The sequence below is a fragment of the Pelecanus crispus genome, chromosome 5 (assembly GCF_030463565.1).
Source record: "Pelecanus crispus isolate bPelCri1 chromosome 5, bPelCri1.pri, whole genome shotgun sequence".
NCBI lineage: Eukaryota > Metazoa > Chordata > Aves > Pelecaniformes > Pelecanidae > Pelecanus > Pelecanus crispus.
Genome location: NC_134647.1, coordinates 56563800 through 56590233, shown reverse-complemented (window position 1 = coordinate 56590233; position 26434 = coordinate 56563800). Strand labels below are relative to the sequence as shown.

The window sequence follows — 26434 nt, the reverse complement described above, 5'->3', positions numbered from 1 at the left end:
AAACAGCGCAGCCACGGAGGTTGGAGGTACTTTACTCCTTCACAGGCTGCTGTCATTTTGCCCTTTACCACAGAGTTGGGGGGAAGTGCTGTTATAAGCATGGAGGTGCCTTGCCCCAATTTGCGGATAGCCCAGAGCTCGGTTGCCCCATCATCTCCCAGCAGCTGGGGTGCAGCCCCCTGCCCCCTGCTCTCTGACAGACTGCAGCCTTGCAAGCTCGGCAGGTCTGTTGGGCTGTGCCAGTTGCCCTCCGGGCCAGAGAGTGTGTCAGGGCCATTTGTTTGCTAGCAGGGAATGTCACCAGGGTATCCCGAGTGCCAGCTCAGCGCCTGCCAGCTCGGTGGCTGCGTTGAAAGGCACCTTTGAAGTCGAGGTGCTGTTTGCAGGGTGCTTTGCCAGCTGGCTGGGCACCTCCCGGCACGGGGGGGTGGGGGCAGGTGGCAGTGAGGGGTGGGCGAGAGGTGCCGGTGGTTCTCACAGTTGCCGGGCTGGGACGGGCAGCAGCGCCATGGGACCACATGGGAAATCTCTGCAGCCTCACACTCGGCTGCTGAGTCATTTGGGGGACAAGTTATTTTTTTCTCATTAAGCTTCAGTAATAAAGTCAGCGTCAGAAATCCCGGGGGAGCTCAGATCTGTGGGATCAGGCGGTTTGTGTGATTGCTGTCCAGCAGACACTGAGCACCCTTACGTGCTCTCCTTCCAGCTGCAGCCAGGGCCGGAGCCGTGTGCTCCTGGAAAGCAGACAGCCTCTCCAGGCACACTGGGGGCATGGCTCCAGCTCTGCAGACCTCCTGCTGCCTGGAGGAGCCCGGAGCTTTGCCCCATGAGACCCCATGGAGGAATTAGGTCTGTCCCCTAAAGACTTTTATTGACCTTAACTCTTTCAGTCTTGGGTGGGTGACTCCCCTGGTCCTGTGGCTCTGCCATAATTCAGTGATCAATGCTCTATAACCTCTTCCACAGCCCCAGGGTGGGGGTTTAATGAATGCACAGAGCAAATTGGGGAAATTGAGGGCCAAAATGAGCGATGACGCTTCATGCGAGGGGCTCATAAGGAAGCTATACCGTGTGCTGGGACTGCAGTTGTGTGTTTTAGCAGACTTATCTGAAACACTGAAAAGGAAACCATATACCATTGAGCAGAAACAAGGGTTACACAGAAATAGCTTGTATTTTCCGCAGACCTTTGTCCAGTAAGAAATGTTTGGTTTGTGCATTTCAAGGCTTTAGAGTGCTAAGAAAATATTTCCAATAAGAAACTACCCAGACCTTCCTTTTCTTCCCACGACTGCTTAATTTCTTTAAGAGCCCTTCTGGGAGAGCTTTTTGGAGATCCAAGTGCACTCTGAGGACCAGATTGTCTTGTGTACACAATGGCTGGTTTCCTCCAAGAGCACTCTAGGTTTGTGCCTTGCAACTGCCCCCTCAAAAGCCATGTGGAATCTCCCATTGCACCAGATTTATCCTGGGTTCTGTTATTTCAAGACTTTATTATCCTTTCTAACAACTTGCCTTTTATAGAAGGCAGCCTCAATGCTTTGCAGTTTCCTGGTTCCCACTGGAACTTTTTAAAAATTAGCATCATATTTAACAACATCAGCTTTTTGGTAGAGGGATCACTGTAATTCTCACCCAGGCGAGTGTTTGGCAGTTCATCTGAGCACTCCTTCTGGCAGATTTTTAACCATGTGTTCTAAAAATGGGGTTAAAAATATCTTTTTTCCTTCCCCCCCGACCCAGTGCCTTGGGACAGTATGCAAATGCATGTCCCCTAAGGAATGAACCTAGTGTGAGCTCCTTCACAGCAAAGGGCAATGCAAGTAACTCACCAAGCTTTTCCGTGATGGCTCTTTCCTTCTCATAGAGCCTGATCACGTCCTGTTCCCGGGGCTCTCTGGAGAGCTTTCTGCTTCTCACATAGTCATGATTAATTTTTATGCCTTTAGGATGCTTTCCTCAAATCTTTTGTGGCCTGCCTTTCACCTGTAACTTGCCAGAGCTGGTTTCTTTTTTTACTTGTTCATCTATATGCAATTTTCACTTCTAAGGTCTTGCCACTTCAGGTGTTCATTTCCACTCCCCTGTATAAGCACATCACCTTTTTTAAGGCCAGCCTACCTCTCATTTCCCTTTTGACATTAAATATTACTTTAATGTTACTGCTTTTGCTCTCACCAGGACAGTCGGATCAGTAATCACAGCTCCATGGCCCCTCATTTGTTACCTTTGAACTAAGTCCTGTGCATGGTTCAGGAGTCACTTGGGTAACACAGAGTGTGGGGTTACACCATCCCACTGCCTCCACCAAGCTTCTGAGGTCCAGCCTGATGATTAAAATGCTTTTGTAGAAGGATGGAGAGGGGATCCTGGCTCCCTCCGCTTGCTGCATCCAAGTCACTGACACATGAGCCACGGGTGAGGTTGAAGAGGGGAAAACCCTGGAAAGCAGCATTACCCGGAGCACTGGGACTCTGGCCAGCTGGAAATTCAGGAGTCACGTAAGTCCTGCATCCCAGCTGCGGAGCTGCCAAGTTCCTCGACCCCAAGCACAAGGCCTGAGAATGGCCAGGGCCACGGCTGGGACATGATGCTGCTCCTCGTGCCTGCTCTGTGCCTGCAGCAGGGACCTGCTCCCCTTCCGGCACCCGGGCAGCACAGGGCAGGGGCAAGCCCACACCGAGAAGGGCACGGGGCTGGCCTCACCTCTTGCACACACAGCACACCCTTGGGAACAGGGCCGAGCTCTGGTTCACTTGTGTCCATAAGAAAAGCCCAGAGGAGCCAGCGGTGACAGGCATTTTCAAGTCAATGCAAGTATTTGCATGGCGTTAATGCTGCTATAGGTACCGAAGTGACAGCCTGGATCTGAACAGCAGCATCCCTGCAGCAGCCCCTCCGCACCCAGAGCAGATCTGCGAGGACAAGGCACATGCTGCGTGTTTGCAGAGGCTTACTGCGGGCAGAGCCAGCGCCCCAGGCACATCAGCAACTGCTGCTGAGCTTCCAGGAGCTCCGCTATCCAAGCAGCACTGGTGCCACCGTGTGCTCTGTGGGGTGCAGCCTCAGCACAGGCAGCTACGCACTGTCTCTGCTTTCCTGCGTCCATCTACAGAGTGGCCGCTTGCCCGCGGGCATTCCCTGAAGTGTCACCAAAAGACAATCTGTGAACAGATGCGGTTGGGTTGGCAATGTGCAGGAGACACACACAACTTCAACACAAAAGTTGGCACAAACAGACCAGTCGTAGGATTTTATTTAAGGCCCGAGTTCAAGAAATTGCCTGGATTACATTATTTTTACCCGGATTCACATGCTGGATCCAGGCAGCAGAGCACATCGTTTCTCTTCACCCATCAACCAAGCACCTGCATTTTTGATCACATGACAGAATCAGCTGCCATGCAAAGAAGTGCGCCTCTATCTCTACATTAGCCATGCAAGCACCCTCCTCCTCTCCCACACATGCATTCATCCTCAGCCCAGAAGAGCATGTGAATGGTGAATCAAGCTCTTTCCTGCCCATCCCTTTTGGTCTACGTGCCCTGCTGGAGCATTGCCTTTCCCAGCTCGTGGATGGCCCCGTTCTCCAGCACCTCCACCTTCCCCTTGCCTGGCTGCAGCACAGCGGCCACCATAGCCCTGGCCACCGTTTCCACAGGCACTGAGTAAGCAGTGGGGAAGAACCGAGCCACAACACCCAGAAACTGCTGGGCCATCCACTCCGTGGGGCGGGACTCCTGGCGCTTGCACAGCAGCACCCTGCAGAGCAAGGAGGTAAGGTGGGTCAGGCTGAAACCATCCCCCGGGTAAAAAGTAGAGACTGGGTTCTCCAGCTGCGCCAGGGGCCCAGCCCAGCTTGCTAAACCCATATGGGGGCCACAGGGCTTTGGCAGGGTCCTGAAACGTGACTGAGCTGAGCCCTGAGACACTAAACTCCCTTCCCCGCAGTGCTGCCAAAAGCAGGATGCCAGTTCTCCCAGGCAGCAAGAGCATGGTACAACTGAAAGGATACAGGTGAGTATCCCCCCAGCATAAGGTCAAGATCTGTGCAGAGATAAACTTTGACCTATGTCCCCCAACCTCTGCTCTAAACCCAAGCCTCTTCCCCTTGCATGGCATGTGGCACTAGCATTGGGACGGGCCATGGGAAACTGCTGTGCTTGCTCCCTGCAGTGTTGGGAAGCAGCGTGCTCATCCAGGAGCTGCGCTTGCAGCTGGTGGCTTTCTCCACTTCCCTCCCCAGTCATCCCCTTATGCATCCTTTCTCTCTTTCTGCACCTCCCAACCCGCTGCCCTGGCAACCCTCCACCTGAGTCCTGTGCTCTCCCTCCTCCACCACTACTCACGCTGGCCGGAGAATGGTACAGCGATCAAAACCAACAGCCTGGACCAGGTTCTCCACTTCTCCCTGTCAGAGCAGTCAGGCAGGATGAAAGGAGACAAGGATGACTGCAAGCACCATCCCTGCCACCCCGTGAATTGGCAGCAGAGAGCTGCTGAGCCGTGGGCAGGACGGCACTAATGCCAACGCAGAGCTGGTACAGGCCAGGCACTGCCTGGGCAGCTCGCAGCTCGCCAGGAAAAGGCAGCGTGGGGCCAGTGCCCACGGTGGACACGCTGACCGCGAGTCAGCAGCGCACCCTTGCAACCATCGTGCTAACTGCAACTGGAGGCTCCTGAGACAGCATCTGGACACAGCGTCCAGCCTGGGCATCCTGGCACAAGACACTGGCAGACAGCAGCGAGTCCAGCAGATGTTGGGAGCTGCAGCACACAACATATGGGGGAAAGAACTTTCGCGATGGGTATGGTCCCACCTGCGGAGCCTGTGGGCTTGCCACCCCTGGATAGTTCACGTCACACCTGGACACAGTCCTGAGCCTCCCCACCTAGCTGTGAAGCCATCCCAGCTTGGGGCTAGTGAACCAGGGTCAGGCTGGAGACCCCAGCGGGTGTTTCTGGTGGTTTGAAGAGGGACATGGACGCTGCATGCGGGTTCTGCGCCGCTTTGGACGAAGCCAGTCGCATGGCTGTCCTGCCAGCCCCCTTCCCTCAGCCCCTTGTCCCCCAGCACGAGGAGGACCCTCGGAGCCATTTGCATCTCTCGACGCCTCAGCTCCTGCTTCCTTCCTGAGCGTCCCAGGAGGAGCCCACCCCAGCTGCCCCCTCACCTTCACGCGGAGGTAAAGGAAGCGGCTGTGCTGGTTTGCCCCCTGGGAGGACTGCAGGACAAAATGTTTGCAGCCCCCTGCCCGCGCCAGCTCTGCTGCCTGTGCCACGTAGTCCCGGTCCACGCGGACAAAGCCATCCTGCAGGTAAAGGGGAGAGGAGGGTGAGCACGGCGGGGGAGAGGGCAGGCAGCACCCCTGCCCCCCCCGGGGGGGGTCCCACTCACCGCGCCAGCCTTGGCCCGGGTGGTGCCCAGGCAGCAGAAGCCAACGTCGTGTCCCTGGAAGGCGGCGGCGTGCTCGCTCAGCCGCTCGAAGTCCACCACCGCCTGCTCCTGCGGGGAGGCCGAGGGTCAGCGCGCCCGCCCCGGCCGCCGCCCGCTCCCCCGCCGCCCCCGGGACCCCCGGGACCCCCGGCCCCGCCGCACCACGGCCGCCCCCATCTCCTCGCTCAGGCTCAGCCGGCGCCGCCCGACCAGCGTCACCCTGGCGAAGAGCTGCCGGGCCAGCAGCTCCCGCAGCAGCGCCCGGCCCGTCTCCCCCGAGGCGCCCAGCACGAAGCAGGCCCTGCCGCCGCCGCCGCCCGCCGCCGCCATGCCGAGGGAGCGGCGGCCCGGCTGCAGGCGGGGCGGGCCCGGGCGCGGAGCGGCTGCGCTGCCGCCGGGCTGTCTGCCTTCCGCCTGCCCGGTGTTTACCGGCAGGAGAGCCGGGCCCTTCCCGGCCGTGGTGCCGAGGAGGCGGGCCCGAGGCGCGGCGCAGCACGCTGCGGTGAAGCATAAGGCAAGACCTTGTTCAGGGGCTGGGGGAGGTTGCCCGGTCTCTGCCCCCCCCGAGCAGGGGGCTGCCGCAGGGGACCCCCGCTCAGCCTCGCTGCTGCTCCCAGCGCTCAGGGAAAGATGTCTGCTGGTGTCCCCCCTCCTGTCCCTCCGCCCAGCGTCCTTGCGGGTGGCAGAAAGCGTCCCCCGGAGGGTCTCCGTGCCCTCCCTGCTCAGGCGGAGGGGATGTGTTCCGGGAGGGATGCTCAGAGGGGTCCATGACCTGCCGGGCGGCTCCTTCCCAAAACCCACTGAGCTCAGTGTACGCTGCCGACCGGGGTGCTCTGAGGCTGTGTCCCCTGGGTAGGAAGGAGGTCAGTGTCCCCCCAAGCCACCAGCTCCGGACCCGGCCACAGCGGTGGGGCTCGCACCCCAGCGGTGACCGCAGCCCTGCTCACCGGGAGCAGCCTCGCGGTGACTCGGGTGTGAAGCAGCCGCCGGTGCCTGAGCGCCGAGGGGACGGAGCCCACTCCCCGGGGGACCCTTGCCGAGCAGGTCCTGGGGCTTGCTGGCAAGCACAGACACCCTGCTCCACATCCCTGCCTGGACGTTGTCCCAACCACGGGGACAATGGCAGTCATTACTGGGGGAGGGGGACAGGTCCCACCGGGAGCCAACCCAGGACGTGGCCCTGGCACGGGCACCTGGGCACCTAGAGGCTCTGAGCAGCCGCTCCCACGGATAGCATCAAGGGGCCCCGCAGCACCCTGATCCCGTTTGTCCTGATTCCTGGGGAGGGAGGTGCAGAGGCCTGAACGGCTGCTTTCAGGATCAGCCAGGCGATTTTCCAGCCTGGCGTGTCTGCCAAGCGCTCCTCTTGGCCGAAGGCAGAGGATGAATCCCTGGTGCACGTGCCATGCGCGAGGCAGGACGCGCGTCATGGCCGTCACCGGGTTAATGTCCAACATCCCGCTCCACCGGCCAGTGTGCTGCCGGCACCCACGGCCGTGCGCCCCATCCGACGGGCTGCACCCCACGACTGCAGGCAAACCCAGGTGGGTGCTGGAGTGGGAGGCTGGGACATGCTGGGGCTTGGGGGTAGTGGGAAGAGCTCTTGAGAGTGGGAGGGGAACTGTACGGTGCAGCAGTATCGGCAGCAACATGTATGGGGCACGTGATATGTTATTTCATGGGATGGTGGGGATACCTCTGGGGAGGGATGGGATCGGGATGCATGGGGGCCACACGTTGCTCCCGCTGCTCATGGTCTGCTTCTCCTCTATGGCAGGGCTCGGTGGGGTTGGTCAGGCAGCAGGGTGCCCGCTCTCCTGGTGGCATGGAGGCGCGGTGCCAGCGCAGCGCGGCGTTCGACTGCATGCCCCAGCCGGCAGCCTGCTGCCCTGACTGGATGGCGGGGCTCCCCGATGCCCTGCCCCTCTCCCGCCTCTCCATCCCTGGCACCCACGACTCCCTCAGCCTGTTCGGTGGCCGGCGCCTGCGGTGCCAGAGCTGGGGCCTGGAGGCCCAGCTGGCGGCCGGCGTTCGCTTCCTGGATGTGCGGTGCAAGCTGGCGCGGGGCGAGCTCCACATCTACCACCTCTGCACCTTCCAGCGGGCCAGTCTGCGGGGGGTCCTGCGCCGCACCCTGCGCTTCCTCCGCGCCCACCCCAGTGAGGCTGTGCTCATGCGCATCAAGGAGGAGCTGCCCATTTTCCCCCGGCCCGGCTTCGCTGCCCGGCTGCACCGCTGCTTGCTGGAGGAGGGACAGGGCCGCGTGTGGTGCCAGGAGGAGGTGCCAACGCTGGGCCAGGTGCGGGGGAAGATCGTGGTTCTGGAGGCGCTGGCGCGGGAGGTGCTGGGCATCCCCTACGAACAGCTGAGCATCAGCGACGCCTGGAATGTGCTCTCGCTGAAGCGCAAGTGGGCCCAGGCGCGGCGGCACCTGGAGAGGGCGGCCGGCGGGGACCCTGCTACCATGCACCTCACCTTCTGCTCTGGCAACGGGCTCTTCACCTGCCCCGAGGAGGTGGCCCGCTTTGTGAACCCCCGCTGCTACCAGCACCTGCGGCGCCGGAGAGGGCAGCCCGTGCGCTGGGGGGTGGTCATCATGGACTTCCCCGGGGCAGGGCTCCTCCGGCTCATCGTGGAGAGCAACGCCCTGCGGGCCAGCGGACACGTCGCAGCGGCCCCTGGCACCCCCACAGTACCCTGGAGGCACCCCTGTGGCAGAGGGGACAGGCGCCGCAGCCGGCACAGCTCCGCTCGCTGCCTGCACCGGTGTCCATCGGGACGGACGCTGCTCCCAGGCCCACGCCTCTGCCAAAGGACGTCAGCACCCGTAGAGAAAAAGCGGGTTTCTAGCTCTTGCTGGGTGCCAGGAAGCCTTCACGTGATGACGGTGTGACAGTGCCGGCGGCGGCAGAGGAGGGTTGGCGGCTGCGGTCAGAGCCAGGCAGCCCAGGGAGCTGCCCCCTGCATGCCGGTCTCCCCTGAGGAGCCAGGTACGGTCCCGGTGCAGGGCTGGGTCAGCCGAGTCCCCGGCAGAGCAGCAGGGACGGGTGGAGAGAGAAGGTCCTGCCTTGCCTCTTCTCGGGCCGGTGCTGCCCAAAATACCTCTCTGCAAAACAGTCCTTTTCCTTTCAAGGGTAAATAAAAATAAAAAGAAGCTAGGAAAGCACTCTGTTGCTTTGCAGTTCCTAGCAGAAACAACCTCTTGCTTTTGCTGCTGATCTGTGAAAGAGTCTGTACCACTCTGTCCATGGCCACAGCACAGTTAAATTGGTGTTTGTAACCATCTTGCTCTTAAAGGAGAGCTGCAAGAGGTCGGAGGAGGAGGAATTCATTTCAAAGGTGACAAGAAATGGTTAAGAACATCCTTCCCCTTGTTATTTTAGCTTTTGTTTTTTTCTTGCAGGGGCTTGCCCCAAAAGTCAGGACTGTTAGAGAGAGGCAACTTTAGCAGGCGCTGCCGACCTCATGCGGGATGGCCACAGCAGCGGCATTTCAGATGGGGCTACCCCATCCCTGGGGTCGCACACCCAGGGGACACCGCACAGGGCAAAGCCCAGCGGTTTGCAACAGCACGGGCAGTATGGACAGGGCAGTTTGTAGATCTACAAAAGCAAAGTGGCTGAGACGTAAAGACGACCTTAAAATGCATGTTGTGCTGGTGCCTGCCCTACCTGCAGAAAACAAATCAGCAATTTAAATAGACTGGCAAGTTGCAGGACACAGTAGCTCCTTGGAGCAGAAAGATAACCGAGATCCCAGGGGAGAAAGCATCAAATTGCTGGCTGCACTGAAGCAGGGAGGTGAGAAAGAGAAGAGGAAAGCTCAGCCCTGACCTGCCAAAAGGTGAAGAACGTCCTCAAGGATGCTTCTTTCTCAGGGGAAAATCCAGATGGGCTCAGTGCCTGCCGGAGGGGATGCCACAGGATTTCCTGACCAGAGGAGAGGACATTGTTTGTTCCGCAGGGGCTGGCCCTGGCTGGAGACACGGCTCTCAGTGCTGAGTATGTTCATCCGCTGGCCCCAGGCAGGCTGCGGCAGCCCTGTGTGGGGAGCCGGGGAGGACAGAGCCCATGCTGCAAAGAGCCAGACAGGAGGGGAGGGGAGCAGGCAACAGCATGCAGGGGGTGACAGAGGTGACAGAGGAATCTGTGTCTGGGTTTGCTTTGTGAGACAGGAGAAGATTGAAATCTCTGCATTAAACCAGACATGTGACAAAAGCACTGGTGATGTCTGGGGTGCCTGTGGCCTGCTCCATTGGCTGCCAATGCCTCCACCACCTGGGTTGCCCCTGCGCCAAGCCAGCCTGACAGCTCTAGGTATCGCTCTTGTGCTGGGAAGACGGGTGCCATTTAGGAAGGGCCAGGCAGGTTGGTGGCCCATCCTCGCCTTCCAGGGATGCGCAGTGCCATGGGGAGCTGGGCAGGGTGCAGGCAGAGCAGTCGCAGTTCCCAGGAGTGGCTCTGCAGGCTGGGTGGTTCTGCTTTTGCTTAGGGCAAGGGCTGCCTGCATGGCTGCAGGGTTGCCCCTGGATAAGGCACATCCCCGGAGCTGCACCCCAGCACCCCGTACCCACCCTGTGCCCCAGCTTGCTGGCAGGGCAGAGGCGCTGCCTGGGATTCCCCGGGTGGGCAGAGCCACTTGTTTACTCCCTACCACAAAAGCAGTGAGATAACTTTGGCGGTATCTACACCCCCGGCATCCTGTTTGGTGAACCTTTATCTGTGCCACTTGTGTTGCTGCTGCCAGGCGCAAGAGAGACGGCTGGAAGTGGTACCCAGTGAAAAGGCTCTTCATCACCAGCGTGGCAGGGGAAAGGCACGAGGCAGAAAGCTGTCCTACAGCTGAGGTCAAAGAAATGTTTCTGAGAGGGACTGGGTGGGGTGGGCAGGAGTGATTTGCCCCAAACTACCCCTCCATCCTGCAGCTGGGGCTGCCCCAGTGCCGTGAGGTCCCTGTGGGTGAGGGGTGCGGGGTGCCATGGCCCCTGGCCTGTCTTGGAAGCATCCCCGTCCTTCTGGTCCCGGCTAATCCTTGCAACCGCCTCACCCCCTCCAAGCCAGGGCAGCACTTGGATAACACATCTTCCTGTGGCCAAACACTTTCAAATTGGGAGAAATACTTTAGTGGGCACTGCTTTCCTCCAGGGCCATCGGAGGAGGGTCCGGCTGCTCAGGCTGCAGGTCAGGCGTGGTGCTGGGAGACATGCCCAAAGGCACCCTGCAGCTCAGAGACACCCTTTGGGTCAATCATCCCCCGGGGACCTGCGGTGGGGGGAGCCGTGCTCTGCCTGCACTCAGGAGGTGCCTCTAAAGCCTCAGAGAGAGCCACCTCCATCCCCAGGGTGGAGCAGGGGGATGGCAGCAGCGGGGCTGCACCCCAGCAGGGTGTGGGTCCTCACCGGCACCACGCCATGCTCCTGCGGGGGAGCTGCTGGGTCCCTCCTTGCTCCGGTGGGCTGCTGAGCCCTCCCCGGCGGCGGGGGTGAGGGGGGCTCCCCAGGAAGGTGCCTGCTGTATCGCTGGCAGCAGCCAAGCTGGGCGGGCTGTGTCAGGGTGACTCGGTTCCTCTGTGGTTTGCCGGGGGACATTGCACAAGGAGGGGAACAGGCTGTGCCACCGTAGGGCAGGAGCCTCTGCCAAAAAACAAAACAAGTGTGCCTCTGCGTGGGGGTGGGGGATGCAGCGTGGTGGTGATGGGGTGCACCTTGCACCCCCTGCCCCCAGGGTCTCACTCCACCAGGTCCTGGGCACTCCCTGGAGACACGTTGCAGTGCGCAGCCTGGACTTGGCCCTGGGGCTCTGCAGAGGCTGAGCCCTGGGGCATCTGCCCACCTCTGCCAGTGCCCACCTCCCCATGTGGCACGTACAGCCCCCGGTGCCGTGGGTCCCATCCACACCTGGGTGCTCCCAGCGCTGTCGGGATACTCATGCAGGCAATGCACCCTGCTCTGCGCATGACACCCTGCCCACAGCACGGCTGAGCACACGGAGAGGGGGCAGAGCATCAGCCTGGGTGGGCAGTGACGGCTGCGGTGGCCGAGCTGCTTCCTCCCAGCAAGCCCCACAGTCACAGCCTGCGGGTGGGTTGCCCAACCCTGCCGGCTGCACGGCACTCTCGGCAATGGTTTGCAGGTGGGAGTGGGGCACCTGTGCCCCTTACCCACCTACATAGCCTGCGGCAGGACTCTCACAGGAGAGCGACCATCACCTCCATCTGAGGCTCAGGACTGGGGCACAGCAAAGCATTTCTACTCCAAATCCCTGTAGAGTCCAGAGGGACAGTGAGCGAGGTAACTCAGGAAAGTGTCTTTGTACCTGCTCCCTCGAGCCCATGCTGAGCAAAGCCCTGGCTTGCAGCTTGCACTGTGCCTTGGGAGGGATGGCCAGGGGGTCGGGATGCACCATCCCACCACCTGGAAAATCCCTGCGCTGCTCAGCCCATAGGGCAGGGACGGACCCTTCCTTGGTAAGTGGGGCAGCAGGAACCCAGCGGGGAGCATGTGCTCTACAGCATCCTGAATCCTTCCCAGGTAATCAGCCTTGGCATCCACCTGAGATGTGAAAGGGCTCCTGGCGATTAGCCAGCTCCTAGCAGAGCTGCAGAGCTGATTCAGGTCTTCTATTCCTCTCACCATGTATACCTTTGCCTACTACCTGCAAAGTAACCCTCAGTACCTGTCCTGCCATGCAAGACCCCCCTCTCTGAGCCCAGGTACCTGCGGGCATGGGGTATTGTCCTAGTTTTGGCTGGGATAGAGTTAATTTTCTTCCTAGTAGCTGGCATAGTGCTGTGTTTTGGATTTAGGATGAGAATAATGCTGATAACACACCCATGTTTTAGGTGTTGCTAAGTACTGCTCATGCTAGTCAAGGACTTTTCAGCTTCCCACGCTCTGCCGGGTGCACAAGAAACTGGGAAGCGGGGCACAGCCAGGATAGTTGATCCAAACTGACCAAAGGGCTATTCCACACCATATGACGTCATGCTCAGTATATAAACTGGGGGGAGTTGGCAGGGGGGCAGCGATCGCTGCTTGGGAACTGTCTGGGTATCGGTCGGTGGGTGGTGAGCAATTGCATTGTGCATCACTTGCTTTGTATATTATTATTACTATTATTATGATATTGTTATTATTACTACTACTATTTTACTTTATTTCAGTTATTAAACTGTTCTTATCTCAACCCAGGAGTTTTCTCACTCTTACTATTCCGATTCTCTCCCCCATCCCACCAGGGCAGAGGGAGTGAGCAAGTGGCTGTGTAGTGCTTAGCTGCTGGCTGGAGCTAAACCACAACAGACACCTGCCCCAATAAACAGCTTTGAAGTTGGCCACATTCTGCCCTTTGCAGTGGCAGCCTCTGGGTCTCAGCCACCTTGCTTCTGTGTTTAAAACAATACCAGCAACTATTTGTAGCTACAAAAATAAAGGTGGGGATATTTTTTTTTCTACTGCTCTTCGCTACTGTGTTGGGTTTCAGCAGAAGTGAAACTGGCAGGGGCGCAGCCTGCTCCCCCCAGGGCTGTGCACCCATGAGCACCCCTCTGACTCTCAGCGGGTCTCTCACCACATGGAAGAGGCAGCTCCCACCCTGCCCAGGTGACTCCCAGCATTTGGAGATGCTCTCCTGCCCCAGCAGTTGCCCCTCAGCCTCTCTGCTCACCCAGCTGCTTCTTCCCTTGCCATAATTGCACACCCTCTGCACGTGAGCTGCTACAAAACGAGCGCTCCTGAATTACTGGACATACAGGCTCATCCTCAGCAATTCCATAAAATTAGACAATTGCAGTAAAACATTTTACAAGGAAGATATCCAGAGACGGGAACTGAGTTTAATTTACATTGGCCAATTATAAAGTCATTGTAGTAAGTTATGGCCTTTGTGGGATGGGTTCCTCCTTTTGTCTACCGTGAGTCCCACTGGAGCAGCATTAATTTCTCTGGAACTGGAAAATGCACGTGACCTGCAGGGCTCTCACTTTGGCTTTAGCTGGAAGTGAGCAGAGTAATTCCTGCAGAAAACCCTGCCAAGGCAATTTTACTTAGAAGCAGAACAGGGTAAGGAAAGATTTATGGTGATTCAAGAATGATCCAAGGGGAGTTGGACACAATGAGGCATGTTCCTGAAGCATCAGTGGAAGTTCATAAAGGATATGAACAGCTCAGGGGAAGTTCCTCTGGCATATTCTTGGACCTTTCTCCTAAAGATTTAAAGGCAAAGACAGGAAAATACATTGTGTAGGTAACTGTTTATAAATGGTATATGAAGTTAAAAAGCCTGTGAGTGAGGAGAGCATCCGGCACAGGAGCTGGGAGGCTGCGAGCCACGCTCCCGCTCAGCCCGCATGGGAGCTCATCACACCTTGTCCCTCCTCCATCCTCCGACTGCCAGCGTGGGCACTGCAACATAGACATGGTGGGTCGGAGACCTCTTGGTGCCCTGGGCACCATGGGCTGGGGCTAGACCCTTCTGCACCTCCTGCGGGGCTCAGGCGGGCCTGGCTCGTTGCGGGTCGGCTCCCATGGCAGAGGGGGGATGCACCCAGCTCCCGTGCCATGGGGCAGGCGACGAGCTGTGTCCCGCCAGGGCTGCAGCTGGGGCTGACTCCTCTGTTCCCTTCCAGCCCTGGGCTGGGATTGGGGTCTCTGGGGGTGGGAGAGCCCCGTGGCAGAGGAGGCGGAGGCATGGGGCAGGATGCGGTCTGGCAGCGGGACTGGGGTGGGAGGGGAAGAGGCCAAGGGCAGGGAGCGATGCTCTGCACGCTCAGAGGAAGTGTGAGCACCGCTGCCCGCTGAGGGCCAGACGCGCTTGGTGCTTGTCGGTGGCTGGGCAAGGTGCATCTGCGGCGCTGACATGGTAGGTCCTGCTCCTTTCCTTGGGGATGGGTCACGTTCCGTCCAGAAAACGGGGTTAGGGAAGGGCAGGGCTGCAGGCAGGCACTGCCAGGAACTGGTGCCGCTGCCGGGGACCCCTGGAACGGACACAGGCTGCCCTGGAGAGACCCTGCTCCAGGCAGCGAAGCCATGCCAGGTGCACACGGCAGTGCCAGGGACACAGGGCACTGCCGCTGCAGAGGCAGCTGCCAGCCCTGGGTGGGGGGAGAATGGTGGGGGGCACAAGGTATGCCTTGGACTCAGGGGCTCCCCAGGAGTGAACTGCACTGCTGGCACAGCCTCCCCCACTGCCTAGCTGTGCTGTGGGCACAGCCCCCCGCAAAGTGCCTCGCAGGAGGGGCCCTTTCTGCAGCAGAGCTGTACCTGGCCAGCGGCACCGCATATGCCTGCGTGCGAGCTGGCACAAGCAACGTGCCCTTGTGGCTACCAGGACTGCCTGGTAGCAGTGAGAGTGCACGGTGGGGTGCATGACCCCCTGTGGGACGTGCATGCTCACACCTCCCTCCCTGGCACGCAGGGCACTGCTGCGGGACTGCAGTCTGCTGGGAGGACGTGGACTCTGGGCTCTCATGGCATCTGCTACCTGGGCATCGCTGCCATCGCATGGGGTAAGCCACCCATCGCCTGTTTGGTAAGCCCAGTGTGACCCTGCTGCTGAGGAGCCTGCAGGTCCAGGAAACTGGAGAAGGGCAGCAGTGTTATTTTGGGGACTCATCAGTCACAGCCTCCATGGTTGCCAGCCCCAGGGCTGGATCCTTCGGGGCTGGGAGGGGGCTGTGTCTGTCTGTACCACTTCCCTCCAGCCAGACCCATCGCAGGACCATGCTCCCCCAGGGAAGGCCAGGCCATGCACAGGGTCCCCACATGGTGTCTGGTTCCCCAAATGCAGCATGGCAGCCGGTGCATTGTACCATGAACTGGAGAAAGGCAGCAGCAGCTCTACGCCCATGCCCATGCTGCAGAGCTGGGCACAGACGTAGCCACAGGACCCACAAGTGCAAGGGTGGGGAGCACAGCTGGGGCAGCACCACGAAGAGTTAAAGCTGCTAATTGACATCTGGAGAAGAAATCAGAGTAAAAATGAATTTGGTTTTGCTGCCTGTAGGGTATTTCCTTCCCATGTTGTCATTACACAGAGCAAAACCTACTGGTGCCAGCTCTCTCCCTAGAGATCCACCAGGAGCTGGGTTATTTTCCAAAGGACCATTCGTGATTGAGCTAAGCAACAGAGGCAAATGCAGAAGTGTCAGGATGAGGCTGAGATTTATCTCTGAGGGGAAAACAAACATGCAAAGGTACCCCAACTGCAGCTGGTGCTGAGCACTGCCCTGGGGGGAGGTGTCGGGGGCTGCCAGGGGAGCCGAGGGGTTGAAATGCAGGCAAACCCCCCAGCTGAGGGGGTTCAGCTCCAGGTGGGGCAGTGACAGGTAACATAAGGCTGAGGGGAAGGAGTGGGGGTGAGCTGTGCTACAGAGAGGGTGTTACTGGTGGAGCTGGAGGAAAGAGGCAGGAGAGCATGTGGATGATGGGCACATAGCAGGTGTGTTCCCTTGGTCCTTCTTGGTTTGGGGATGGGGTGTGTGAGGGTAGCAGGGTGTCTGCCTTGAGCCGTGCTGGGGAGGTAGTGAGAGCCAGGAGGTGGATGGTGGGATCTGAAGACTGCAGGCTCCCAAGAGGTGCTCTGAGCTTCTGTCCTGCAGTCCCAAACTCCCAAGAGGTGAAAAGGAGGGCTGTTGTTGAAGGTTGCATTTTCCTCAGCTTTTTTGTTGAGCGAAGTGGATAGTTTGCTCTTTCACAAGGAAAAACAGACAAATTATGGGAATTTTGCTTAGAAAAATGCATAATTATTGACCGAACTAGAGCCCTAATTAGACTTGGGAAGCCCTAGATTTGCATTTAATCTGCAATGCCCAGACCTTTGCCTGCATGACCACAGTGTGATACACTCTCCTGAGACACAGCGTACCCCAGGCTGGTTATTTGGAGCAAACTTTGATCCCCATCTCACTGTCTGCACAGATGGAGATATGATCCTTGTATCACTTTCTGCAGTTGTGGAGATACCTGCTACTGGGGAGGAGGGAGGAAGCTTTTTTTTGTGGCTAAAACTCTTTGATTGCATCAAGTTGTGGTGCAAAATGCTGTAAATAAGAGCAGGGTTTCAGCCAAGTGCCCTTCGCTTCTGGGTGTGGGTTCCAGTTAATCTCAGGCTTTGCCCTGCCTGGTGGGCATGACCAGGATGTGAACTTGAATTTTGCAAGATGTTGTTTTGCAATACTGAATTTTACAAGACTCTTCAGGCCATCCCTAGCTCAAATGAGCAGCTCGGGATCCAAATGTTTTTGGGGGTGAGGGCACGCTTGTTGCTCTGCCTTGCTCCAGGCTGACTCTTACGTAGAAGTGTAAAGCAAGAAAACCCAAGTGGTACACCTCGATGTTGGGCTTGCCCCTTTGGGAAAACTTTGTGGGCAGGGGAGCGGGACTGTGGAGTTGAGCTTTCACCCCTTGTGGGTTGGCATCACTTCTGCCACCTGGGCTCTGCCTGCCCCATCCCATGCTGCCCTCTGTCTCAGCCTTCACCCCATCTCCCCCACCTTCCTCATCCCCGTGCCGTCCCCCTCTGTCCCACCTCAGCTCATTCTGCCATGCCTGATCCACCCAGGTCTCCGTGTACCCTTAGAGCCCCATTCTCATCCATACTTGTCCCTTTGTCCCGTCCCCTCACCCAGCTGGTGGCCGGCATCCCTTGGCCCTGATGCCAGCCCTAGCTCACCCTCATGTCCCCAGGGACCCCACACCTGACCTTGCTCCCATCCTTTCTGTGTCGATCCCGGACCTCATCCTCTCTCACAGGCATAGTGACATGGGTGGAGGTGGGTGCCTGGACGTACCACTACGGTGACCAGGAGGACTACACGTGGGAGCAGGCCAGGAACTACTGCCAGACTTTCTTCACCGACCTGGTGGCGATCCAGAACAAGAGGGAGATCGCATACCTCAACGAGAGCCTGCCCTTCCACAAGCGCTACTACTGGATTGGCATCCGCAAGCTGGGTGGCATCTGGACCTGGGTGGGCACCAGGAAGGCTCTGACAAAGGAGGCAGAGAACTGGGCAGCTGGGGAGCCCAACAACCGTCGCTCCAACCAGGACTGCGTGGAGATCTACATCAAGCGGGATCAGGAGTCGGGCAAGTGGAACGATGAGCCCTGCAACCGGAAGAAAAAGGCGCTGTGCTACCTGGGTAAGCAGGGGGGACTGCAGCGTGGGCTGGGGACCTTGGCAGGGCGGTCAGCGGCTCCTGATGACCATCCTCTGTGTGCACAGCCTCCTGCCAGCCCTTCTCGTGCAGCCAGCGTGGTGAGTGTGTGGAGACCATCGGGAGCTACCACTGCGAGTGCTACCCCGGCTTCCACGGCCCTGAGTGCGAGCACGGTGAGCCATCCATCCCTATCCCTCCCTCCCTGCTGGAGAGCCTGAGCCCTGGGGGCAGAGTGGGCAAGCTCGTTATGCTCCTAATGGGCTGGTGGCACTGTGTCTCTCCCAGTTGTGCAGTGCACTGAGCTCGAGCCCAAGGAAGCGCGCATGAACTGCAGCCATCCCTTCGGAGAGTTCAGCTACAACTCCACCTGCGTGTTCACGTGCCAGGAGGGGTTTGAGCGGCAAGGGGCAGGCACGCTGCGGTGCCTGCCTTCCCAGAAGTGGTCAGCAGAGACCCCCACGTGCACAGGTAGGGCCCGCCAGGGGCTGGGGGTCTCAGGGATGCAGCACTGATGCTTTCGGGGGCCTGCCCTGTGTGCCCAACATTGCTCAGGCAAGCAATGGGCTGGGCTTGTTCATGCCCTTTGGGGAAGCAGCTACCAGTGCTGCATGCAGGGAGTGGTTCCCCGATGACACTGCGATGGGCAGAGTGGCTGTGAGCTCTGGATAAGCCCCCTGCTCTCCCCAGCTGTCCCCATGCTCTTGCTCCCTGTCCTGAATCACACCCAAGCACCAGCACCCTGCACCACCTCCATCACCCTGGTGGCACCATCTGCTCCTCCCTAAGCCCACCCTGATCTACCTTGGGAGGGTGCTTTGCATCTCAGGGGTCCTCAGAGAAGAGCGAAGGAGGGCTGCCATCCCTCAGCCAGGGGAAGGGTGTATCCTGGCAGGGCTGGGCCACCACAAGCGGGGTGAAAACTGGTGAGATGAGGTTAGATACAAGCTGGGAGCAAGCGAGCGGGGCAGGAAGCCACAAAGGAGAGAAAGCTGTGGTATGTTATGCTGCAGGGGCAGGGAAAGTTCTCCTGTCGGCGCTGCAAAGGTTTGCAGCTGGGCGCTCCAGAGAGGTGCTGGGCTTTTTTGGGGTGGGGGTTGAAAGCCCTGCTCCACCTTCCCTGTGTGTGGTGGATCTGTAGCCTTGCACAAGAATGGGACAAGTTGAAGACTGGAGCAGACACAGGACACAACTGGGGACGCTCTGTATTGGGAGACCCAGCAGGTGGGGCCAGGGGGTGGGCAAGGTCTCTGTATATATACATTTTTCTAAAAAAAAAAAAAAAGCCTGCCTTGAAGTTAGTGCTGCCGATGACATCTGTGCTGGGTGAGCCTGTGGTCCAACATGGGGCTTCTTTTGGGCAGCTGAGACCAGCAAAGCTTTCTGCACTTAAGGGTAATGGGCACAGATGTGACGTGACTGTCCTGTGGCCAGCAACCCCAACGGTGGCAGGGTCAGGAACTGGCTCCCAATTTTGTGGAAGTCCCCCCAGGCAAAGCTGGTCTGAGCCTGCCCTCTCCAGGCTTTTCAAGTTCCCAAAGGCTTGCTTTCCCAGCTCATTGTTTTTTCCTGCTGGCTGTACATATGATTGCCTTTTCTTTTTTGCAAAGAATCAGATGAGTCAGTCAGTTGCCCTTGCTGGTAATGAAGCTGCGTTAGCAAGCATTGCCAGTTGGGTGTACTGCAAAAACGAGCAGAGGCTCCTGCTGTGGCGAGGCTGATGGTGCTGCGGGCACCGCGAGGGACGAGGCTGCCTGCCCTGCCCTCACACGCCCTGCCCTGTGTCTGCCTGCAGCTGTCGCATGCCCCCAGCTGGCTGCCCCCGAAAGGGGACAGGTCGATTGCTCCCACCTGCATGGGACGTTCACCTTCAACTCCACATGTGCCTTCTCCTGCCAGGAGGGGTTTGAGCCGACAGGAGCATGGAGGCTGCGGTGCACGACTGGCAGGGTCTGGATGGGGCCCCCTCCACGCTGCAAAGTTAGAGCCCAGGCTGCCTGCTAGGGGGGTGCCTCAGCGCTGGGTTCTGGGGCCGCGACAGACAGCCCCAGAGATTCTGTGGGAAACCAGGGTTGCCTGTTGTCATGGTTTAACCCTAGCCAGCACCCCGCACCTGATTGCTCACTCCCCCTGCCCCAGTGGGATGGGGGTGAGAATCAGAAGACTAAGAGTGAGAAAACTGCTGGGTTGAGATAAGAACAGTTTAATAATTGAAATAAAGTAAAATAGTAATGATAATAATAATAGTAATAATAATATACAAAGTGAGTGATGCACAATGCAATTGCTCACCACCCGCCGACTGATGCCCAGCCAGTTCCCGAGCAGCAATCGCTGTCCCCCTGCCAACTCCCCCCAGTTTATATACTGAGCATGACGCCATATGGTATGGAATAGCCCTTCGGTCAGTTTGGATCAACTGTCCTGGCTGTGCCCCCTCCCAGCTTCTTGTGCACCTGGCAGGGCATGGGAAGCTGAAAAGTCCTTGACTAGCATAAGCAGTACTTAGCAACAACTAAAACATGAGTGTGTTATCAGCATTATTCTCATCCTAAATCCAAAACACAGCACTATGCCAGCTACTAGGAAGAAAATTAACTCTATCCCAGCCAAAACCAGGACACCTGTAAAATAGCTATGAAAGGAAAAGTCTACCAAGGAAAGTGTTTGGTGTCAGTCTGAAAGCAGAAGGCACAGGGAATGGGTCTGTCTCACCCGGGCTGGGTGCCGGTGGTGTTAGATGTCCTCTTGGCACTAACCTGCGGTGATTCCGCAGGCAGCGGAGCTGCTCGCCCCAGCAAATGTTGGGTGCTGTCCCAGCATGCAGCAAACAAAGCACACCCCAAGCACAGCCTGGGGAGGCTGGCATGCAACCTCTGTACCTGTTTCAGTCAGCCCCTCCTGGTCCCTTACAGCCTCGCAGCTATCTGGGTGTCCTTCCCCCTGCCGCTGTGACAAGGATGGAGCCAGGTCTCTGCTCCCCTCCAGGGAGGGAGGCAAGTAGGACTGCAGCAGCTGTGATCCTTTGTCCCAGGGGCTGCAACCTGGGGTAGTGCAGGGGATAAACAAGGCTCTGGCAGAGCAGCGACTGTCCCTGTCGTCCCTGTCCCCTCCCCCCCAAAAAACCCCAACCACTCATATGGCAGAAAAATCATTGCACCAACTACGTTACTACTGTTTTTGAAGTGAGACTTGTCTGGATGTGTCCTGGTTTTGGCTGGGATAGAGTTAATTTTCTTCCTAGTAGCTGGCATAGTGCTGTGTTTTGGATTTAGGATGAGAATAATGCTGATAACACACTCATGTTTTAGTTGTTGCTAAGTACTGCTTATGCTAGTCAAGGACTTTTCAGCTTCCCATGCTCTGCCGGGTGCACAAGAAACTGGGAGCGGGGGCACAGCCAGGATAGTTGATCCAAACTGACCGAAGGGCTATTCCATACCATATGACGTCATGCTCAGTATATAAACTGGGGGGGGGGGGGGTTGGCCGGGGAGCAGCGATCGCTGCTTGGGAACTGTCTGGGTATCGGTCGGTGGGTAGTGAGCAATTGCATTGTACATCACTTGCTTTGTATAGTATTATTACTATTACTGTTTTACTTTATTTCAATTATTAAACTGTTCTTATCTCAACCCAGGAGTTTTCTCACTCTTACTATTCCGATTCTCTCCCCCATCCCACCAGGGCAGGGGGAGTGAGCGAGCCGCTGCGTGGTGCTTAGTTGCTGGCTGGAGCTAAACCACAACAGTCCTTTTTGATGCCCAATGTGGGGCACGAAGGGTTTGAGATAATAACAAATTAACCAGACTGTATTAAGGAATCTGTTAACAGTTGCCAGTCATGATATTCATTCATCTGATATGCACCATGCTCCTTTTTTTGCTGTACATGTTAAAGATTGGTGTTGGTTTTTGTAGTTTGCTGTGCTCTGCAGTGATTAGTGATGTTTTGCCTGGGAGATTTGTTATTAAAACACTGACCTTGAGTATTATCTGGTATTTGGGTTTTGTACTGAAGCTATTACTGTACTTTGGGTACCACCTCATGGAGAGAATTAGCAATCATACCTCTTCCTCTGAAAGTTTTTTTGTGGAGGAAATACAGAATGGCATCTTTGCTACCTTCTTCTGTGATGTTTCCTCCTTCATTACAATAACTTTTCAGTATCTTGAACATCCTTGGGTAGTTAAGATACATCTATTGGTATTTCTTGGGAATATTGCTTCTGTTTTGATGAAGGTTAATAAGCAATTTAAGAATATCATCCAGAGATCTTCCCCAAGGCTGGATAGTTACGAGTGGCAGGGTATGTGGGATAGTACAAGCAAGTATGTAGGACAGCGAGAAAGGTGAATCAAAGGCGTATCACCATAGGTTTAGTTTTATTTGATTGGGATTCAGCCCTAATCCCTAGATTTAACCTCATTTATCCTGTCTCTGAGACTTGCTCTCCCATTGCAGCTATCATCTGCCCAGTGCTCAGCGCTCCAGACTGGGGAGAGCTAAACTGCTCCCACGTCAACGGGGACTTCGCCTTTGGGTCCACGTGTGCCTTCTCCTGCCAGACGGGGTTTGCACTGATGGGGTCAGAGAGTCGCGAGTGCACGGCCACAGGGACTTGGAGTGGGGATGCTCCACGCTGTGAAGGTAGAGCTGCTACTAGAGCTCAGGGTGCCATTGGCCTTGGGGTGACGCTAGGATGCTCCCTGGCCTCTTGGTCCCAGCAGTTTAGTCTCCCAGTCCTCAGCTCCTGCTAGAAGTGTGCCTCTTCACCCTGCAGCCATCACCTGCCCGGTGCTCAGCGCGCCAGACTGGGGAGAGCTGAACTGCTCCCACCTCCACAGCGACTTTGCCTTCAGCTCCACGTGTGCATTCTCCTGCCAGATGGGGTTTGTGCTGAGAGGGCCAGAGAGCCGTGAGTGCACAACCATGGGGACCTGGACTGGGGACTCCCCACGCTGTGAAGGTAGAGCTGCTGCTAGAGCTCAGGGTGCCATTGGCCTTGGGGTGACACTAGGATGCTCCCTGGCCTCTTGGTCCCAGCAGTTTAGTCTCCCAGTCCCTAGCTCCTGCTAGAAGTGTGCCTCTTCACCCTGCAGCCATCGCCTGCCCGGTGCTCAGCGCGCCAGACTGGGGAGAGCTGAACTGCTCCCACGTCCATGGGGAGTTTGCCTTTGGGTCCACGTGTGCCTTCTCCTGCCAGATGGGGTTTGCGCTGATGGGGCCAGAGAGCCGCGAGTGCACAGCCACGGGGACCTGGACTGGGAACTCCCCACGCTGTGAAGGTAGAGTTGCTGCTCAAGGTGTAACAGGCCTTGCGATGACCCTGGGATGTTCTTGGGTGTCTTGATCCTCTCATCCTAACAGTTTAGCCTCATAGTCCCGAGGCTCCTGCTTGAAATGTGCCTCTTTACCTTGCAGCCATCACCTGCCCGGTGCTCAGCGCGCCAGACCGGGGAGAGCTGAACTGCTCCCACGTCCATGGGGAGTTTGCCTTTGGGTCCACGTGTGCCTTCTCCTGCCAGATGGGGTTTGCGCTGATGGGGCCAGAGAGCCGCGAGTGCACAGCCACAGGGACCTGGACTGGGGACTCCCCACGCTGTGAAGGTAGAGTTGCTGCTCAAGGTGTAACAGGCCTTGCGATGACCCTGGGATGTTCTTGGGTGTCTTGATCCTCTCATCCTAACAGTTTAGCTTCATAGTCCCAAGGCTCCTGCTTGAAATGTGCCTCTTTACCTTGCAGCCATCACCTGCCCGGTGCTCAAGGCTCCAGACCAAGGAAAGCTGAACTGCTCCCACATCCATGGGGACTTTGCCTTTGGTTCCATATGTGACTTCTTGTGCCAGACGGGGCACACACTGATGGGGCCAGAGCGCCGCGAATGCACAGTCACAGGGACCTGGACTGGGGACACCCCACAATGCAAAGGTAGAGTTGCTGCTCAAGGTATCACAGGCCTTGGGTTGACCCTAGGATGTCCTCTGGCGTCTTGGTCCTCTTGTGCCATCAGTTCAGCCTTGTAGTCCCCAGGCTCCTGCTTGAAACGTATCTCTATCCCTGCAGCTATCGCCTGCCCAGTGCTCAGCGCTCCAGACTGGGGAGAGCTAAACTGCTCCCACGTCAACGGGGACTTCGCCTTTGGGTCCATGTGTGCCTTCTCCTGCCAGAAGGGGTTTGCACTGATGGGGTCAGAGAGCCGCGAGTGCACGGCCACAGGGACTTGGAGTGGGGATGCCCCACGCTGTGAAGGTAGAGCTGCTGCTAGAGCTCAGGGTGCCATTGGCCTTGGGGTGACACTAGGACGTTCCCCTGCTTCTTGGTCCCATCAGTTTAGCCTTGTAGTCCCCAGGCTCCTGCTTGAAACGTATCTCTATCCCTGCAGCTATCGCCTGCCCGGTGCTCAGCGCTCCAGACTGGGGAGAGCTGAACTGCTCCCACCTCCACAGCGACTTTGCCTTTGGCTCCACATGTGCATTTTCCTGCCAGACAGGATTTGCACTGATAGGGTCAGAGAGCCGCAAGTGCATGGCCACAGGGACCTGGACTGGGGACTCCCCACGCTGTGAAGGTAGAGCTGCTGCTAGAGCTCAGGGTGCCATTGGCCTTGGGGTGACACTAGGATGTTCCCCAGCCTCATAGTCTCAACAGTGTAGTCTCCCAGGCTCCTTTTTTCAAGCATGCCTCTTTACCCTTGCAGCCATCAAATGCTCAGCACTGCCCCCCCCCAGGATGGGCCAGGCTGCCTGCTCCCACGTCCATGGGGACTTTGCCTTCGGCTCCACGTGTGCCTTCTCCTGCCACACAGGGTTTGCACTGCTGGGGCCAGAGAGCCGTGAGTGCACGGCCACTGGGACCTGGACTGGGGACACACCACAATGCAAAGGTAGATCTTATGATCACACGCGTGTCTGGAAGTGCTCTGTTGTACCAGACTGCTTTCCCCAGCACCCCCTTCCCCTTATCACCCCCAGTCCATGGCAGCTCATCCCCTGGCTCCCCAGCCCACATGTCTCCATCCCACCACCACCGGTCCTGTCCTATTGATGCTACCACTGTGCTTTATCTCCAGCCATCAGCTGCCCGGTGCTGGACCCCCCCAGCAAAGGCCAGCTGAGTTGCTCTCACGTGCATGGGAACTTCACATACAACTCCACATGCACCTTTTCCTGCAAGGAAGGGTTTGTTCGGATGGGAGCAGAGGTGCTCCAGTGTACGGCCACGGGGAACTGGACCAGGCATCCCCCTGTCTGTGCAGGTACAGTGGGACCCCCACTCCTCTAGCACTCGGGGGGGTCCAGCTTCCTGCAACACCTCTTGAACGTGGTGGGGGCACCCCCCCAGCTTGGGTGCTGTGAAGTTGTTCTGACAACTTTCTAACCTGTGGGTCTGCGGATCTGTTTCAGAGGACGGTGCCCCCTTCTTAAAGCAAGTCCTGGGTTACACCAGCGGCACAGCTCTGGTACTAGCTGGCATCGTGCTCTCAGGGACGCTCATTGCCTTCCTTGCCAAGCGGCTCAGCAACAGAGGTACAGAAACGCCTCCCGCAGCCCCCCGTCACTTTGGCCAGGGGCTCTTGGGCAAGGTGGCTACAGAGTCCCAGGGGAGGGTGGGATGATCAGAAGAGTTTAACAGTGTGATTGCCTTGATCCACGTGTCTTACTTGCTGCGAATTGTTTGGGTCCTTGGCAGTTTGTCCAGCTGAAAGTGTCAGCAGCCAAGTTTGGAGGGCAGAGCCAGAAAAACACCTTCATGGTGAAGGGGAAGAAGGCGGCAAATGCTTCAGCCCCGCCTCCTGGCTCCATCCCGTGCTTGTCAAACTCAGTTCAATTTCAGATGCTGCTGCTGCTGCAGCTTCTCACATCCTTCACTAAACAGATCTGGTTATTTCTTTTCTATCTATCTCCTTTATCCCTGTGGACGTTTTGACACCATTATCAGAGGAAAAGAAGAAGCTCCTGAATCCCACCAGGTGAGAGCCGTGCTTTGCAGGAGGGTGGCTCTGCCCTGTGCCCATCACAGCCCTGCAGTCACCCCGCTGTCACCCAAATCTGCCCGTGTGAGGCTGCTTTTATACGCAGTGGGAGCATCTTCAGGGCCGGCGGGGCTGTGCTAACCCATGCCCTTCACACTCCTGCCCTCTCCCCCAAGCTGACACCCTTGTGTCTGTCTTCCAGTGACCTAGGATCACCGGGCATCTTCACCAACGCAGCGTACGACGCCAACCTGTAAGGTGAGCACCGGCGAGACGCTCGCGGCACCCTGCGCTCTCGCAGCCGTGCTGGAAACATTCTTCTCTGCTGCTGCCGGGAGTCACGTGTGGAAAATTCACCTGGGCAGCCATCCTGCAGGCTGGGGTGCTCCCAGGTGGGGACACCCCTTGGGAGGGGAAGGGGGGGACCCGCTGCTTTCTGCGCTGCACCGAAGGGGGTGACACCAGCGCCGGCTCTCCTGTGCTTCCAGCCTGGCTGTGAGCGAGACCCACCACATCTCCCAGAGCTGCAGACCCAGCGGGAGCTGCTGCCGGGGCCTAGCGGGACTTCGTGCCTCTGGCTGCAGTTCGGACCAATGCTGCCGGGTGGACACCGCACCCACGCTGCGTGTACGCCTTTCCCCCACGGCCCCCCCCCGCGGGCAGCGGAGCTGCCTTCCCGCACCGCCCACGCACGAAGACCTCCGAAGACCAGCCTGGGGGCGTGGGCCGCCGCCATCGCCTGCTGCCAGCCCCCTCCCCTCACGGAACTGTCTCCCTCCCCTTGGACGTTCCCCCGCGGTTCCCCCCCCACTCGCGCTTCTGGCGACGGGTTTGCGTCAGCGGGGCCTGAATAAACGCCTGTGTCTA

At 57.9% G+C, this 26434-nt stretch overlaps 3 protein-coding genes across 3 annotated transcripts; 2 read left to right on the top strand and 1 right to left on the bottom strand.

The window, feature by feature from the left end:
• Positions 1-3367: 3367 nt before the first annotated feature.
• On the bottom strand, positions 3368-5767 carry HTATIP2 (HIV-1 Tat interactive protein 2). Its single transcript, XM_075711267.1, has 5 exons — positions 5600-5767; positions 5399-5506; positions 5175-5312; positions 4350-4411; positions 3368-3762 (listed from the first exon to the last, which is right to left on the bottom strand). Exons 1-5 carry the CDS (start codon positions 5765-5767, stop codon positions 3537-3539), a joined length of 702 nt encoding a protein of 233 aa, XP_075567382.1. The 3' UTR covers positions 3368-3536.
• Positions 5768-7262: 1495 nt separating this feature from the next.
• Positions 7263-8287, top strand: LOC142593516 (1-phosphatidylinositol phosphodiesterase-like). Its single transcript, XM_075710032.1, is given in 2 exon segments — positions 7263-8142; positions 8145-8287. Coding segments are annotated over 2 exon segments (1023 nt in total).
• Positions 8288-14262: 5975 nt separating this feature from the next.
• On the top strand, positions 14263-26187 carry LOC104028994 (P-selectin). Its single transcript, XM_075710687.1, has 18 exons — positions 14263-14295; positions 14851-14941; positions 17187-17576; positions 17660-17767; positions 17880-18062; positions 22056-22241; positions 22375-22560; positions 22694-22879; positions 23016-23201; positions 23338-23523; positions 23659-23844; positions 23978-24163; positions 24293-24478; positions 24665-24850; positions 24999-25121; positions 25534-25564; positions 25770-25825; positions 26056-26187. Exons 1-17 carry the CDS (start codon positions 14293-14295, stop codon positions 25822-25824), a joined length of 2658 nt encoding a protein of 885 aa, XP_075566802.1. The 5' UTR covers positions 14263-14292; the 3' UTR covers position 25825; positions 26056-26187.
• The last annotated feature ends 247 nt before the right edge of the window (positions 26188-26434 follow it).